Source organism: Oryctolagus cuniculus, chromosome 6, assembly GCF_964237555.1.
Source record: "Oryctolagus cuniculus chromosome 6, mOryCun1.1, whole genome shotgun sequence".
Taxonomy (NCBI): domain Eukaryota; kingdom Metazoa; phylum Chordata; class Mammalia; order Lagomorpha; family Leporidae; genus Oryctolagus; species Oryctolagus cuniculus.
Window position 1 is genome coordinate 92,472,713 of NC_091437.1, and position 16,291 is coordinate 92,489,003.

General features: G+C 43.9%; 1 protein-coding gene across 12 annotated transcripts in view; it reads left to right on the forward strand.

The window, feature by feature from the left end:
- Nucleotides 1-16,291, forward strand: part of SGK3 (serum/glucocorticoid regulated kinase family member 3) — a 152,032-nt gene that overhangs the window by 100,512 nt on the left and 35,229 nt on the right. For all 12 annotated transcript variants that reach the window (XM_008255596.4, XM_070075140.1, XM_070075141.1 and 9 more), the window contains 2 exons: nt 4,432-4,504; nt 10,278-10,353. In XM_008255596.4, the coding sequence (XP_008253818.1) occupies nt 4,432-4,504; nt 10,278-10,353 (149 nt within the window). The remainder of the gene's footprint in view (nt 1-4,431; nt 4,505-10,277; nt 10,354-16,291) is intronic.

Consider the following 16,291-nt stretch of genomic DNA (forward strand, 5'->3'; position numbering starts at 1 on the left):
TTTGAATCCAGCTTCCTGCCACTACAGTCTCTGGGAGGCAGCAGGTGATAGCGTCAGTAGTTGGGATCCTTGCCATCCACACAGGAGACGTAGGTTGAGTTCCTGGCTCCTGGCTTTGGCCCTGGACCCACTCTGGTTGTTGTGGGCATTTGGGGACTGGATAAGAGTGCTCTCTTGTTTGTTTCTTGTTTTGCTTCTTGAATGAATGAATGAAAGATGTCACTATTCAAAGATAACTGTTAGCATTTTCTCTGTTTTCTTCTCTTTTTACAATTGGACTTACCAAATATGGTTTTTTTTATTTTTTATTTTTATTTTATTTATTTTTTTTGACAGGCAGAGTGGACAGTGAGAGAGAGACAGAGAGAAAGGTCTTCCTTTGTCGTTGGTTCACCCTCCAATGGCCGCCACGGCCGGCATGCTGCGGCCAGCGCACCGCGCTGATCCGATGGTAGGAGCCAGGTACTTATCCTGGTCTCCCATGGGGTGCAGGGCCCAAGTACTTGGGCCATCCTCCACTGCACTCCCGGGTCATAGCAGAGAGCTGGCCTGGAAGAGGGGCAACCAGTACAGAATCCGGCGCCCCAACCGGGACTAGAACCCAGTGTGCCAGCGCCACAAGACAGAGGATTAGCCTAGTGAGCTGCGGCGCCGGCCCCAAATATGGTTTTAAATAATACTTAAAGGACAATGAGGGGCCGGCACTGTGGCTCAGCGGGTTAACGCCCCGGCCTGAAGCGCCGGTTCTAGTCCTGGCTGCTCCTCTTCCAATCCAGCTCTCTGCCATGGCCTGGGATAGCAGTGGAAGATGGCCCAAGTCCTTGGGCCCCTGCAACCATGTGGCTCCTGGCTTCGGATTGGTGCGGCTCTGGCTGTTGCAGCCATCTGGGGAGTGAACCAGCGGATGGAAGACCTCTCTCTGTCTCTGCCTTTCTCTGTAACTCTGCCTTTCAAATAAATAACAAAATAAATCTTTAAAAAACAAAAAAGGACAATGAGATAGTCCTTTGTGACTATAATGAAATCATACTTTTGAAACGAAATAGTAGTCAATATGAGTTTGTATGGGAATGTCTACTGTAATTCTTTTTTTTTTTTTTTTAAAGATTTATTTATTTATTTGAAAGGCAGAGTTACAGAGAAGCAAAGGCAGAGAGAGAGGTCTTCTGTCTGCTGGTTAACTCCCCAAATGGCTGTGACAATCTGAGCTGAGCCTATCCGGAGCCAGGAGCCTGGAGCTTCTTCTGGGTCTCCTACATGGGTGCAGGGGCACAACACTTGAGCCATCTTCTGCTGTTTTTTCCCAGGCCTTAGCAGAGAGCTGGATCGGAAGTAGAGCAGCCAGGACTTGAACTAGCGTCCATATGGGATGCCGGCACTGCAGGTGGTGGCTTTAACTGCTAGCCACAGCATCAGTTCCGTAATTATTTTCTTTAAAGGAGAAATGTTTATAAGACTCAGTAGCACAAAAAGGGTAGAGTGTCTTTAAGATACATATTTTTATTTGTTTGAAAAGCAGAGTTATGGAGAGAGAGGGAAAGGCGGAAAGTTCTTCCATCCACTGGTTCATTCCCGAAATGGCCGCAACAGCCAGAGTCAGGCCAGGCCAGAACCAGGAGCCTGGAATTCCAGTGAATTCTCCCACATGGGTGGCAGGGGCCCAGGCACTTGAGCTATCTACTACTCTCCCAAGTGCTTTAGCAAGGAGCTGTATCAGAAGTGGAACCAGCACCCATATGAGACGCTAATACCAAGGAAAGTAGCTTAACTCACTGTGCCCATGTTGCTGGCTCCTCTCTTTTGTAATTTTTATTGATTTTTAAAAGCTGGTTTAGGCCAGCACGGTGGCTCACTAGGCTAGTCCTCCGCCTGCGGCGCCGGCACTCCAGGTTCTAGTCCCGGTTGGGGCGCTGGTTCTGTCCCAGTTGCTCCTCTTCCAGTCCAGCTCTCTGCTGTGGCCCGGGAAAGCACTGGAGGATGGCCAAGTGCTTGGGCCCTGCACCCGCATGGGAGACTAGGAGGAAGCTCCTGGCTTCGGATTGGCGCAGCGCGCAGGCCATAGCAGCCATTTGGGGGGTGAACCAATGGAAGGAAGACTCTCTCTCTCTCTCTCTCTCTCTCTCACTCTCTCACTAACTCTGCCTGTCAAGAAAAAAAAAAAAAAGCTGGTTTATATTGGAAGCTAGATGAGTGTTGAACTGTTAGCTGTATTTAAGTATTAGATACCTGTTATCTACATGATCAGCTGTGTGTGTGTGTACATGTATGTGTGTGCACACACACATGCACATATGTGCACTAGGAAGGTTGTGGTCCTACAAATCTGACTATACCCATTAGGAAACCTGGGTTATACTTTTGAAAAGATAAAATGACAATAGTGTTTCTCTCTCTCTGTCACACACACACACTTTATATGAACTTCTTAGAGGATCAGAAATTACACAAAGAATTTTAACTAAGATTTGAGACTTCTGATTTTGCTTAAAAGATTTTACAGGCTAGATTTAGTTTCTAAATACACTGTCTTTTATAGAACTGTTCATAAGAAGGAATGTCATAATAACACTCAAAAACATAGAGATCCCTTACCAACCGGTGATGTGTTTTCTTAATGATTTCATGATTTAAATGGCTAGTGAATCATTAGGTGGGATGCTAATATTTGAGGGAACTTGTCTTAGGTCCCTCCCCTCGTGATTATTTTCATTGTCTCTTCAGTGAAACACCCCATCTTCAAACTTTTTGCAGAAAAATTTCCTTTTTATGTAGTTCAGTTTTTATCATCCATCTCCATCATTTCTCTTTGTATATCACTTTCTTTTCTAAGTTCTTCTTATTTCCTCACTTTCTGTGTCTATTGCTCTCTTTGTATATGATTCCTTCTAATTCTGCTTCCTGTGGGGAAAGGCAAAGGAATAATCAGGAGAATGGTAGCAGTTATGTTTTTAAAACTACAGAAATCAGGTTCAACCTGACCTGGATTTCCCTGAGTTCAAAAACGTGAATTCTTTCCCTATGGCCCTTTTAGAATAAAAGAAAAGACAAAAGGTAAAATTTCCAGCATGTAAGCACTTTTCTGGATTTTATAGGCAACATGACTGTGGTGTAGAGTGAAGAATACATTCTTCCTTTCTTTGAATTTCCTGTCAGTTGGTAGTTAGAGCTATAGTTTTTATATGTGTATATAGTTTTGTCATCATACTTATAAAAAAAAGTGTAACTCTCACCTCTCTGTAAGTCTGCCTTTCAAATAAATAAATAAATCTTATGTAGATATGTCCTGATTTAGTGACTTTAATTTCTTCAAGACCAAATTTGCCTTCTCTGAGCAAAAGCAAATCTCATCAGTATATTGGAAATTAAAAGAAAAATATACAATATGAACACAGAATGTTTTTTTTATTTTTTAAAAAGATTTATTTATTTGAAAGGCAGAGTTACACAGAGAGAGAAGGAGAGGCAGAGAGAGACAGATGTCCTCTATCTGATGGTTCACTCCCCAATTGGCTGCAACAGCTGGAGCTGAGCCGATCCGAAGCCAAGAGCCAGGAGCTTCTTCTGGGTCTTCCCACGTTGCTGCAGGGGCCCAAGGACTTGGGCTATCTTCTGCTGCTTTCCCAGACTATAGCAGAGAGCTGGATTGGAAGTGGAGCAGTCGGGACTCGAACTGGTGCCCATATGGGATGCCGGCACTGCAGGCGGTGGCTTTATCCGCTACGCCACAGCGCCGGCCGCACACACAGAATGTTGATTGCTAGAGGCTGGGAAGGTTGGAAGAGATAAAAGGAGTTTGTATAAAGACAAACAGGAAGCTGGGTGTGATTCATTAATTGTGACAAATATGCTAACATGGGATGTTAATAGGGAAAATGGAGGATGTTAGGAACTCTGTGTTTACTGCTTCACAATTTTTGTTTTGTAAATTTAAAATTAATAATAAAAATGTATACTTTTACCAAGTAATAACAGGAAAGCTAGAACACCAGGCATTGAAAGCGATATGGGTCAGCTTTCTTAAAAAACTAGTCAGTATATTCATGTAGAGAGAACAGGAAGATCACATGGTGTCCTGGGGTAATCAGTGGTTGGTAACTTGTATTCAGCTTACACAGGAGATTGTAATCTAAGCACTTAATATGATTTATGTTAAGCCCTACAACAAATCTTACAGCAAAGAAATCAAAGCATAGAGATGTTAAGTAGAGTCACAGATACTAAGTATTTTATTGGGACAATATAGGATGATTAATCAGTCTGTGGTGTTTAATTGGTATAATTAAATATTGTAAATTTGATTTAAAACTATTTAGAGGTATATCTTTTGATTTGAAAGTATATCTTTTGCTGGATTTCAGAAAAAACAGATTGTACGTATAACTAGAAGACTTACAACATTAGTTCACATGATGTTATTTTTTTGAATTCTAGTTAAAGAAACAGTTTCCTGCTATGGCCCTGAAAATTCCTGCCAAGAGAATATTTGGGGATAATTTTGATCCAGGTAAGCAGTAACTTCGTAGACCAGCCGCTAAGTGATGGTTGGAGTTTGAAGTAGATAACGTATTTATTGCACTGCGTAGTGGTACATGACCTTCAAAAACTAATTGATCTCATGCTCCATGAAAATAATGCTTCAGCAAGGTGCTGTCTGAGGCATATTTTAAACACTTCGTGTATTATAATTCCTTCAGTCCTCACAACAGTGAATTACTGTTTTCAATGCAATTTTATAAATAAAAAAACTGAGGCACAGTTAGCTATGAATTTACACAGTTACGTACTTGGTAGTAAATTGCATGTTTGGAAGTTTAGTTCGGGTACTGTGATTTCAGATAAGTTTATGGCTCATTAAGGATAACTTAGGGTGTTTTCTACTACTCCCAAGGAGAATATTCTTTCTTGTATTCAGAAACATTTATTGAACATCTACTCTGTATGTAGAAACTTGTGGGGATCTGAATGGGTTAAAAAAAATTTCCTGTTCACCTTCAGGATTCTGCTCACACACAGGATCTCAGCAATCTGGAGTCTAAGTGGTTTTTTTTTTGTTGTTGTTTTTATTTTTGTTTTTTAAAGATTTATTTATTTATTTGAAAGAGTTACACAGAGAAACAAGGAGAGGTAGAGAGAGAGAGAGAGAGAAAGAAGTCTTTCATCCACTGGTTCATTCCCCAAATGGCTGCAACAGCCGGAGCTGCGCTGATCTGAAGCCAGGAGCCTGGAGCTTCTTCCGGATCTCCCACGCAGGCACAGGGGCCCAAGGACTTGGACCCTATTCTGTTGCTTTCCCAGAGAGCTGGATTGGAAGTGGAGCAGCCGGGACTAGAACTGGTGCCATATGGGATGCTGGCACTGCAGGCGGTGGCTTTAACCGCTACGCCGGCCCCTGGAGTCAGTGTCTGAAGTAATCAACCCTGGAACTTTGCCTAGAACCCTAAGAGATCAGTCAACCCCGATCATGATGGCTGCTATGGGGAGACACAAGTCTCCTTATGCACCAGCAGTTCTGTCAGAGGACTCACCGATCTCTGTGATGAATCCCAAAGGGTTTGCAGTCACATTTTTCTTTGAAAGTTTATTCTTGGGGTCGCGCTGTGGCACAGCAGGTTAAAGCCCTGGCCTGAAGCGCCAGCATCCCATATGGGCGCTGGTTCTAGCCCCGGCTGCTCCTCTTCCGATCCAGCTCTCTGCTATGGCCTGGGAAAACAGTAGAAGATGGCCCAAGGTCTTGGGCCCCTGTACCCGCGTGGGAGACCTGGAAGAAACTCCTGGCTCCTGGCTTTCGATCAGCAAAGCTCCGGGTGTTGCAGACATTTGGGGAGTGAACCAACGGACGGAAGACCTTTCTATCTGTCTCTTCTTCTCACTGTCTGTAACTCTCTCTACCTCTCAAATAAATAAATATTTTATTTTATTTTATTTATTTTTTTGACAGGCAGAATTAGACAGTGAGAGAGAGACAGAGAGAAAGGTCTTCCTTTTCCGTTGGTTCACCCCCCAAATGGCTGCTACGGCTGGTGTGTTGCGGCCGGCGTGCTGCACCTGATCCAAAGCCAGGAGCCAGGTGCTTCCTCCTGGTCTCTGATGCGGGTGCAGGGCCCAAGCACCTGGGCCATCCTCCACTGTCTTCCCGGGCCACAGCAGAGAGCTGGACTGGAAGAGGAGCAACTGGGACAGAATCGTACGCCCCAACCGGGACTAGAACCCCGGGTGCCAGCCCTGCAGGCAGAGGATTAGCCTAGTGAGCCGTGGCGCCAGCCAATAAAATCTTTTTTTTTTTTTTTTTTTTTTGACAGGCAGAGTGGACAGTGAGAGAGAGAGAGAGAGAGAGAGAGAGAGAGAGAGAAAGGTCTTCCTTTTCCCGTTGGTTCACCCTCCAGCGCACTGCACTCATCCGATGGCAGGAGCCAGGTACTTATCCTGGTCTCCCATGGGGTACAGGGCCCAAGGACTTGGGCCATCCTCCACTGCTTTCCCTGGGCCACAGCAGAGAGCTGGCCTGGAAGAGGGGCAACCGGGACAGAATCCGGTGCCCCGACCAGGACTAGAACCCGGTGTGCCGGCGCCGCAAGGTGGAGGATTAGCCTAGTGAGCCACAGCGCCGGCCAATAAAATCTTTAAAAAAAAAAAAAAAGTTTATTCTCCTTCTAACCCCCAGGCCTCTGGGTCATCTACCCTAGTTCTCTCAACTGGAGGCTCTTTATTCTTTACAGTTTTTGAAACTCAGAACAAAAAAACAACTAAAGCCAGGAACCCAGAATTCAGTCCAGATCTCTCACATGAGTGGGACAACTCAGCTACTTGAGCTATCACCTGTTGTCTACCTTAGCGGGAATCAGGGACTGAACCATGTGTGAACCCAGCCACTCTGATATGGGACTTGTGCATCTCAATTGGTGCTTTAACCTCTAGACTAAATACTTGTCTTAGGTTAAAGTTTTTTTCTTTTTAAGATTTATTTATTTGAAATGCAGAGTTACAGGGAAAGGAAGAAGCAGAGAGAGATCTTCATCCCCTGGTTCATTCCCCAAATGGCTGCAGTAGCTGGGGCTGAGCCGGGCTGAGCCAGGAGCCTGGAACTACATCGGGGTCTCCAGCATGTGTGGCAGGGGCCAAAGTACCCAGGGCAGCTTCCTCTGCTTTCCCAGGCACATTAGCAGGGAGCTGGATTGGAAGCGGAGCAGCCAGGTGCTCACATGGGATGACAGCATCACAAGTGACAGCTGAACCCACTACTCCATAGCTCTAACCCCTGGCTAAAGATTTTAAATATCACTTAATATCTGACTTAAACTTTTAATAGTTAAGGATTCTGAACAGTGTATACAGTATTAATTTTGTTAGCTAGTCTTTTTTTTTCCTGCTTGTTGGGTGATCATCACAAAATGTTATCACTGGAAAGAAATCTCTCAGATTAGCTAATCCTGTCCACTATTTGAGATATGAGAGAAGGTAAGAGTTTGAAGTTTGGATGTCAATGAATGGCAGAAGTGAGAAGAGATCTTGGACTCTAGCTCACTGTAGTTGTTCATTGGATAAACTTATTTTTAAATTTCAAATTCAATGTAGAATTCTTTTTAATTTTTTATTATATAAAAAGTCTGTTTGAGGGGCTGACATTGTGGCACAGCAGGTTAAGCACCACCTGTGACACCAGCATCTTACATGAGTGCTGGTTCAAGTCCTAGCTGATCTGCATCCAGTCCAGCTCCCTGCTAGTGTACCTGGAAAGGCAGTAGAATCTGGCCCAAATGCCTGGGCTCCTACCACTCACATATGAGACCCAAATGGAGTTTCTGGCCACTGGCTTCAGGTTGGTCGGGCCCTCACCATTGTGGCCATTTGGGGAGTGAAGCAGTGGATGGAGGATCTCTCTCTCTGTTCTTTCCCTCTGTCTCTGCAACTCTGCCTTTAAAATAAATATTTTGAAAAAAATTGGGAGGCAGAGAGCGAGCGAGCTCCCATCTGCTGGTTTATTCCCAGAATGCCTGTGAAAGCCAGGCCTGAGCCAGGACCCGAGGCAGGAATGCCATCCACACCTCCCAGCTGGGTGACAAGAACCCTATTACTTGAGCTACCTGCATTGACAGGAAACTGGAGTCAGGAGCTAGAGCCAGGAATACCCAGGCACTGTAATATGGGATACAGGTGTCCTAACCACTAGGCTAAACACTCCATCCACCCATCTATAATTTTTAGTTTTTTTAAGATTTATTTATTTAAAAGGCAGAGTGCGTGTGTGTGTATGTGAGAGAGAGAAAGACAGAGAGATCCTCCATCTGTGGGTTCAGTCCCCCAAATGGCCAAAATGGCTAGGGTTGTGCCAGGCTGGACCCTGGGGCCTAAACTCCATCTGTATCTCCCACGTGATTGGCATGGGCCCAGGTACTTGGGCCATCTTCCACTGCTTTCCCAGGTGCATTAGCAGGGAGCTGAATTGGAAGCAGAGCAGCCAGGACTTGAGTGGGCATTCTGATATGGGATGTTGGTTTTGCAAGTGGTAGCATAACCTGATAATGGCACAACACCAGCCCCTACTAAAGCTTTCTCAAACACTTTTATAGTAAATAGGTGTTATTGTTCTTCAGCCTTCCAGAAAGTCAACAAAGAAAATGTCTTGAGCATTCCAAATGTCTATTGCCATGGCTTTTGTTCTTGCCCTGTGTGCAGTTGCTTTGACCAGACTACTTCAATTTCTTGGTAGCCAATACATGTGCTCTATCTCTAGTAAAGCCATGTTTCATCTCCTGTTAATAGCTCTTCAAGATCTTGATCCTCATTTGTTTAAAATTCTGCTGAAAACTCTGCTCTTGGCTGCAGCTGATCTGGGCACAACAGTTTTGGCACCCACTGAGCAGAAAGTTTAGTCCACTTTAATCTTTTAGTCAGAATTATGTAAACTAAAGTCATTGAGATGGCTGTGCTGTTGCCTATTATTCCTGCTGCTAATAGTTGGTGCTCTTTAATTAGGGAGCAAATGAGATTCCTTTTTTTTCTCCTTGCAAGTTGATGAAGCCACTGCAGGCTTCATTTTCAACATCAGCTTGTCCCTTCTTTAAATGAGTCAGCTGGGGTGGGCGTTTGTTTTAGCAGCTGAGACAGCAGTTAGGATGCCTGGGTTCCACCTTCAGCTCTAGCTTCTGACCCTAGGAGGCAACAGGGCTAGCCCAGTTGGTTGGATTCCTGCCACCCAAATGGGAGGCTCATGTTTCTGGTTCTTGCCTTTGGTCCTCCAGCTTTTGAGGGAGTGAACGAGCAGATAGAAGCACACTAATGTGCTTTCTTCTGGACTCTCTCTGCCTTTCACAAGAATTTAAAAAACAAGTTATCCTTTTGTGAACTGTTAATTTTTAGGAGGTATTGACCCCATAGAGGTTTTGTAAAGCAGCATTCTAAAGTTCTAGTGTTCCCATGATGTTTATCATTGTTTCAGTTTTCCTAGGATTTGTGTGGCTCAATTAGGAGGATTTTCAAACTATCTTATCCTCATTTGACCTGTGATAACAAGTAGTATAAGTTTATTTTAGTGCAAAAAATTTAGAAATCCATGCAGTTTTTTTTTGTTTTGTTTTGTTTTTTTTTTTTTTTTTTTTGACAGGCAGAGTGGACAGTGAGAGAGAGAGACAGAGAGAAAGGTCTTCCTTTGCCGTTGGTTCACCCTCCAATGGCCGCCGCGGCCGGCGCGCTGCGGCCGGCGCACCGCGCTGATCCGATGGCAGGAGCCAGGAGCCAGGTGCTTTTCCTGGTCTCCCATGGGGTGCAGGGCCCAAGCACCTGGGCCATCCTCCACTGCACTCCCTGGCCACAGCAGAGGGCTGGCCTGGAAGAGGGGCAACCGGGACAGAATCCGGCGCCCCGACCGGGACTAGAACCCGGTGTGCCGGCGCCGCTAGGCGGAGGATTAGCCTAGTGAGCCGCGGCGCCGGCCTCCATGCAGTTTTTCATGCTGTGCCTTTTCTGTGACTATTTTGAAGCTCCCTGGGTGTGTGTGCATATATGTGTGTCTGTGTGTTTTTGGGAATATGCATGAATTAAGAAAATTTTTGAACCAAAATAAACTTATCTTTTAATTTCCACCAACTTTTTGAAATACCCTCATACTGGATTATGTATTCTTTATAGTCTGAAGGACTTATATACCAAGTAGCATGTACTAAAAAATAGCTTCTTAATCACAATTTACTATCTTGTGTAGTCTATTCTTAGATGACTCTATTGATGCTAATTAAAAATTCTGACATAATTAATCCTAATAGCCTGTATCTCTCTTACAGATTTTATTAAACAAAGAAGAGCAGGACTGAATGAATTCATTCAGAACTTAGTCAGGCATCCAGAGCTTTACAACCAGTAAGTCATTTTCATTGTGTTCCACAGGGCCAGTGAAGCCAGACCTAAGATGATGGAATACACCTCATACAGACTTTTTCCATTTTGTGCTATGTTATCGTGCTTTGAATGTAAAAATTTCCCTGGACCATTTCCCCTGGTAATCTTTATCCCCTTTTCCCTTTATCAACTCAGTCTAAATTATCGACTTTTCTCTTTCTGTGTTCTTACTACCTTTAAGGTTAAACTGGGAGGAAATGTGCATTATATAGTTAGCATTTTTCTGAGTATTGGATATTCTATTTATTCATATTTAAAAGTATTTGCTGTGTGCAGTAGGAGTGTAAAGCTGGGTGAATGTCTTTACTGTCTTATGGAGGCATGGACTCCAGTCCAGTGGGAAGACACTCTTACGTACATAAATCATTAACACTAAATAGTTTTTATGGCAGAGATACTAAAAGAGAACAGAAGAAAGTACGGCCAACTCGTCTCAGGGTGGTCAGGCAAGGCTTCCTGGGAACTAAGTCATATGTGTCATTCAAGAAAAAAGATAAGAGCATTTGAAGCAAAAGGAACACAGATGAGTTCAAACTTCCTTCTGTGGACCAGCTGCACCTGGTGAGGGAGAACATATCAGATCTACCTAGGAATATGTAGGTGGGTCCACAGCTTGGTTTGTGTTTTCATTTTTGACTCTGGTAGCTGGTTCCTGGATATTCATGATATTTATTGTGATTGGCAGTTTACATATTTGTTACTTAACCTTGTTTTGGTTGTATAAAATGTTATAAGAAATAAAGAGGATAACATAAGCTGGGGAACTTTTCCACAGCTTGCCTGTGGGGAGCAACTCAGACTAGACTGTTACTGGAATTAAGACTTATTCTATGCATCTGCTCTCCCACAATATGGCGCTGGGAGAAGAGTAAACAGCTTGTACACAGCTGCCTCTCGCCAACTTGAGTGATGACCTGCAGGAGCTGATCCTGCTCCTGATTGGAGGAGAGCAGTGTACTCTGCGTGTGGGTAGCAGAGTTGGGATTGGTGGAAGAGGACTATAAAGGAGGAGAGAGACACCATGCACCAGGAACATCTATCTGAAGGAACACCTGCGCAGCCCCCGAGAGCCGGCCGGCGGTGTGCCGCTCCCCCGCGGAAGTGGGGAAAGTGGCAGGGGGAACCGCCCTTCCACGGAGGTGGAAGGGTCGGTAGCCAACCCGGGAAGAACCAGCAGCAAACCCGGGGAGGGCCGAGCAGACAAAAGAACAGCGCAGGGTCCTGTGTCGTTCCTCCACGAAGAGGGGGAGCGACATAATGGTGCCGTGACTCGGATATGAAGCCTAGGCAGGGTTTAGTGTCGTTCCTCCACGAAGAGGGGGAGCGACATAATGGTGCCGTGACTCGGATAGGAAGCCTAGGCAGGGTTTAGTGTCGTTCCTCCATGAAGAGGGGGAGCGACACTTGCCTACCTGTACAACGTCAGGATTGCCTTCTGGGCAGTGTAGGAACATGACGCACCTTAACAGTCTTCACAGTCACAATGCTGAAGTACTGTGTTTTTGAGTAATTTTTTAAAAGTGATGATTACTATCTTTCTAGTTCTTCAGAGTTCAGAGAGGGCTTCAACTGTTATGAGCAGCTCTTCTGACCTGCTTTTTGTTTGTTTACTTAATTCGGTTTACTAAACTAAGTAAAATCTGTCACTTGGCCTCTTAAGACAGAGTTTCTGCCCAGAGCCAAGGATTTCTCCTAATGCTCACAGATAGGACAGGGCTCAGGGAAGTCCTGCACCTGTGGCAACACCAAGATTAGCCAGCCCAGTAAGAATGGAATGTTTCCATTCAGAGCACCCAGCAGGTGGTGAAGGGGCAAGAAACTGAGGAGGATCCTGGACCTCAGCACAGAGGCTTTTATTACCTGACTCTTTGTGTTATTATTTTCTAAATATTCTCTGCCCTACACCGCAAAAAGGAAGACCTTTCTCTCTGTCTTTCTCTCTCACTATCCACTCTGTCTGTCAAAAAGAAAAAAATTCTCTGCCCTTCAGATTTCTGATTTTATTGTGTATACTGGAAATTTTTTTGAACTGACACATAACTGGCTTGTGTGAAGTAGAATTCATACATTCAGAGCTTGAATCTGTGCCTTCTTTTGACAGAGTCTGGCATGGAACATGTTTATAATAATTGGTTTGGCCGGCGTCGCGGCTCACTAGGTTAATCCTCCGCCTTGTGGCGCCGGCACACCGGGTTCTAGTCCCGGTCGGGGTGCCGGATTCTGTCCCGGTTGCCCCTCTTCTAGGCCAGCTCTCTGCTGTGGCTAGGGAGTGCAGTGGAGGATGGCCCAAGTACTTGGGCCCTGCACCCCATGGGAGACCAGGAAAAGCACCTGGCTCCTGGCTCCTGCCATCGGATCAGTGCGGTGCGCCAGTTGCAGCGCGCCGGCCACGGCGGCCATTGGAGGGTGAACCAACGGCAAAGGAAGACCTTTCTCTCTGTCTCTCTCTCTCACTGTCCACTCTGCCTGTCAAAAAAAAAAAAAAAAAATTGGTTTGGTTATTGTTTCTGCTGGTATTTTAAGTGTTAGATATTCTAATGCTACCTAATAAATATAATTCTGGACCTTGATCTAGTATGTAAAGATGTTATATTTAACATTAAAATTCAACTAAAAGCAATTCCATTATTTTAAACCATCATTTTAAGAGACTGTACTGGGCTGGCGCCGTGGCTCACTAGGCTAATCCTCCGCCTTGCAGCGCCGGCACACCGGGTTCTAGTCCCGGTTGGGGCCCCGGATTCTGTCCTGGTTGCCCCTCTTCCAGGCCAGCTCTCTGCTGTGGCCAGGGAGTGCAGTGGAGGATGGCCCAAGTCCTTGGGCCCTGTACCCCATGGGAGACCACGATAAGTACCTGGCTCCTGCCATCGGATGAGTGCGGTGCGCCGGCCGCAGCGGCTATTGGAGGGTGAACCAACGGCAAAGGAAGACCTCTTCTCTGTCTCTCTCTCACTGTCCACTCTGCCTGTCAAAAAAAAAAAAAAAAAAAAGAGAGAGAGACTGTACTGTAGTATACACAATTTTAAGTATATAGCTTCATTGATTTTGTTACGTACACATGTACCACCATTCCATTAAAGGTACAGGACATTTCCCAACATTGAAAAAATAAATAGCCAAAATATTTTTTAACTTATTTAAAAAAAGAAATATTTTAAGTTTTATTTATTTGAGAGGTAGGGAAAGAAAGACACAGAAAGCACTCCCATTTGCTGGCTTCTCTCCAAATGTTTGTAGCAGCCAAAGCTGAAATCAGGACCAGGAAACTCAATCCAGGTCTCCCACATGGTGGCAGGAACCCAGATAATTGCTACCTCCCAGGGTCTGCATTAGCAGGAAGCTGGAGTCAGAGCCAGAGGTGGGAATTGAATCCAAGTAGTTCAATATGGAATGTGGGTACTCTGACACCTTAACCACCAGACCTAACATCTGCTGTTACACTTAAATTTTAACTGACCCTTTTTCTTAAATAATATGTGACATTTCATATTTTCTGGATTTCATCTGTTGTTTAATTTTTTAAAAACTCATAATTTGGGGGTCTGTGCTGTGATGTAGCAGGCTAAGCCTCTGCCTTTGGCACTGGCATCCCATATAGGCATGGGTTTGTGTCCCGGCTGCTCTGTTTCTGATCCAGCTCTCTGCTGATGGCATAGGAAAATAGCAGAAAATGGCCCAAGTTCTTGGGCCCCGCACCTGTGTGGGAGACCCGGAAGAAGCTCCTGGCTCTGGCTTTGGATCGCCTCACCTCTAGCCTATGAGGCCATTTGGAGAACCAGCGAATGGAAGACTTCTCTGTCTATCTGTCTGTCTGCCTCTCTAACTTTGCCTTTCAAATAAATAAATAAAATCTTTTTTAAAAAAACTCTAAATTTTTATACTCTTCATTTAAATCATCAATCTTTTTTTGTGTGTGATTATTTATTTGAAAGGCAGAGTTAACGGAGAGAAAGAGTGATCTTCCATGCAATGGTTCACTCCCCAAATGGCTGCAGTGGCCACAACTGGGCCAATACAAAGCCAGGAGCCAGGAGCTTCTTCCAGTCTCCCATGTGAGTGCAGGGGCCCAAGCACTTGGTCCATCTTCCACTGCTTTCCCAGGCATATTAGCAGGGAGCTGGACTGGAAGTGGAATAGTAACTGGGACTCAAACCGGCACCTGTATGGGATACCAGCACTGTAGGCAGCAGCTTTACCCACTATGCCACAGCAAATAAAAAAACAGCAAAAAAAAAAAAAAAGCTAAAATTGTTTGGTAAGATTGAAGATCCCTACCCCTACTTTTAAATTTTTTATTGAGATAAAATTAATCATTTTATTGTTTAATTGTACTATTAAGTGGTTTATAGAATATTCAAAATGCTGTGCAGTCATTATCACCCACTAATTGTATCACCCTATTTCATCTAACATTTCCATCACCACCTGAAAAAGAAACTGTACCTCTAAATTCTCATTTCTTCAATCCAAGGTAACCACTAATCAACTTTCTTTTTTGATTTGTCTATTCTGGACATTTCATTTTAAATGAAATGCAATAGGTAACCTTTTTTTCTGCCTTTGTTCATTTAGTGTACTGTTTTTTTTGAGGTTCATCTTGTTGTAGCATGTGTCAGTACTTCATTCATTTTTATGGCTGAATAATAATCATGATAAGAATAGAATACATTGCAGTTTATTTATCCATTCATCAGTTGACAGATATTTGGAGTGTTTCCACTTTGGGACTCTGATTAATCATGGTGCTATAAGTATTCATGCATGTGTACCTGAGTGAACATACACTTTATTTATCTTGGGTATATTCTTAGGAGTCCAAATTGTTGGGTCATAGGATAATTTTCTTTTTTTTTTTTTTTTTTTTTGTCTTTTTCGAGGAACAATCAAACTTTTCCAGAGCAGCTGTCCCATTTTACATTTCTGTCAATCTCATCTTTTTAAAAATAACTAGTTACCTTTTGAATTTGCTAGAAAGAAGGCATATTATTCATATTGATTTATTAAGATCAGTGGTGGAGGAGGTGCCAGGAATAGCAGTTTAATCTTTCTTCAGGATTGTCATTAGTTCATATACAGCTCCTCTTTAATTTTTTTAAAGATTTATTTTATTTATTTGAAAGACAGAGTTACAGAGAGAGGCAGAGACAGAGAAAGAGGTCTTTCATCTGCTGGTTTGCTCCTCAGATGGCTGCAACAGCTGGAGCTGTGCCAATCCAAAGCCAGGAGCCAGGAGCTTCTTCCAGGTCTTCCATGCTGGTGCAGGGGCCCAAGGACTTGGGCCATCTTCTGCTGCTTTCCCAGGCCATAGCAGAGAGCTGTATCAGAAGAGGAGCAGCTAGAACTAGAACTGGTGCCCATATGGGATGCCTGCGGTTCAGGCAAGGCCACTGCACCACAGCGCCAGCCCCAGCTCCTCTTTAATTTTTGATCATTTTTTCTCTTTGTTTTCTGCACTCATTTGTTCAGCTCCACTGTTGAAACCTACTTTAATACATTTATATACATGTATGTGTGTATGTATTTATCTCCTTGGATATCTAACTTTGGAGATTTTAGACTGTACTTTGCATCTGAGTATTTAATAATTTATAATATAATTTACATATTTAGATGTAAAATTAGGTATGTAGACATAAAATGGTGCTGTGCTATAGTTTCTGGTTTTCAGCCAGCTGCTGACTAATACTCTCAATAGGCAGTTCCCGTGGTTGACTTACTCATTTCCCTGATGGTAAATCCCTTGCGATACATATTTTGTTTCTTGTTTACAGTGTAAAGAATGCTGCACTGGGCATCTGGTTACTTGCCTTTCAGTGGACCTGTACAGTGCATGGTTTTCCCTTGAAGCAGAATTTCTGGGTGCAGGGAAAGCTTGCTTACACATACATATAATACATAC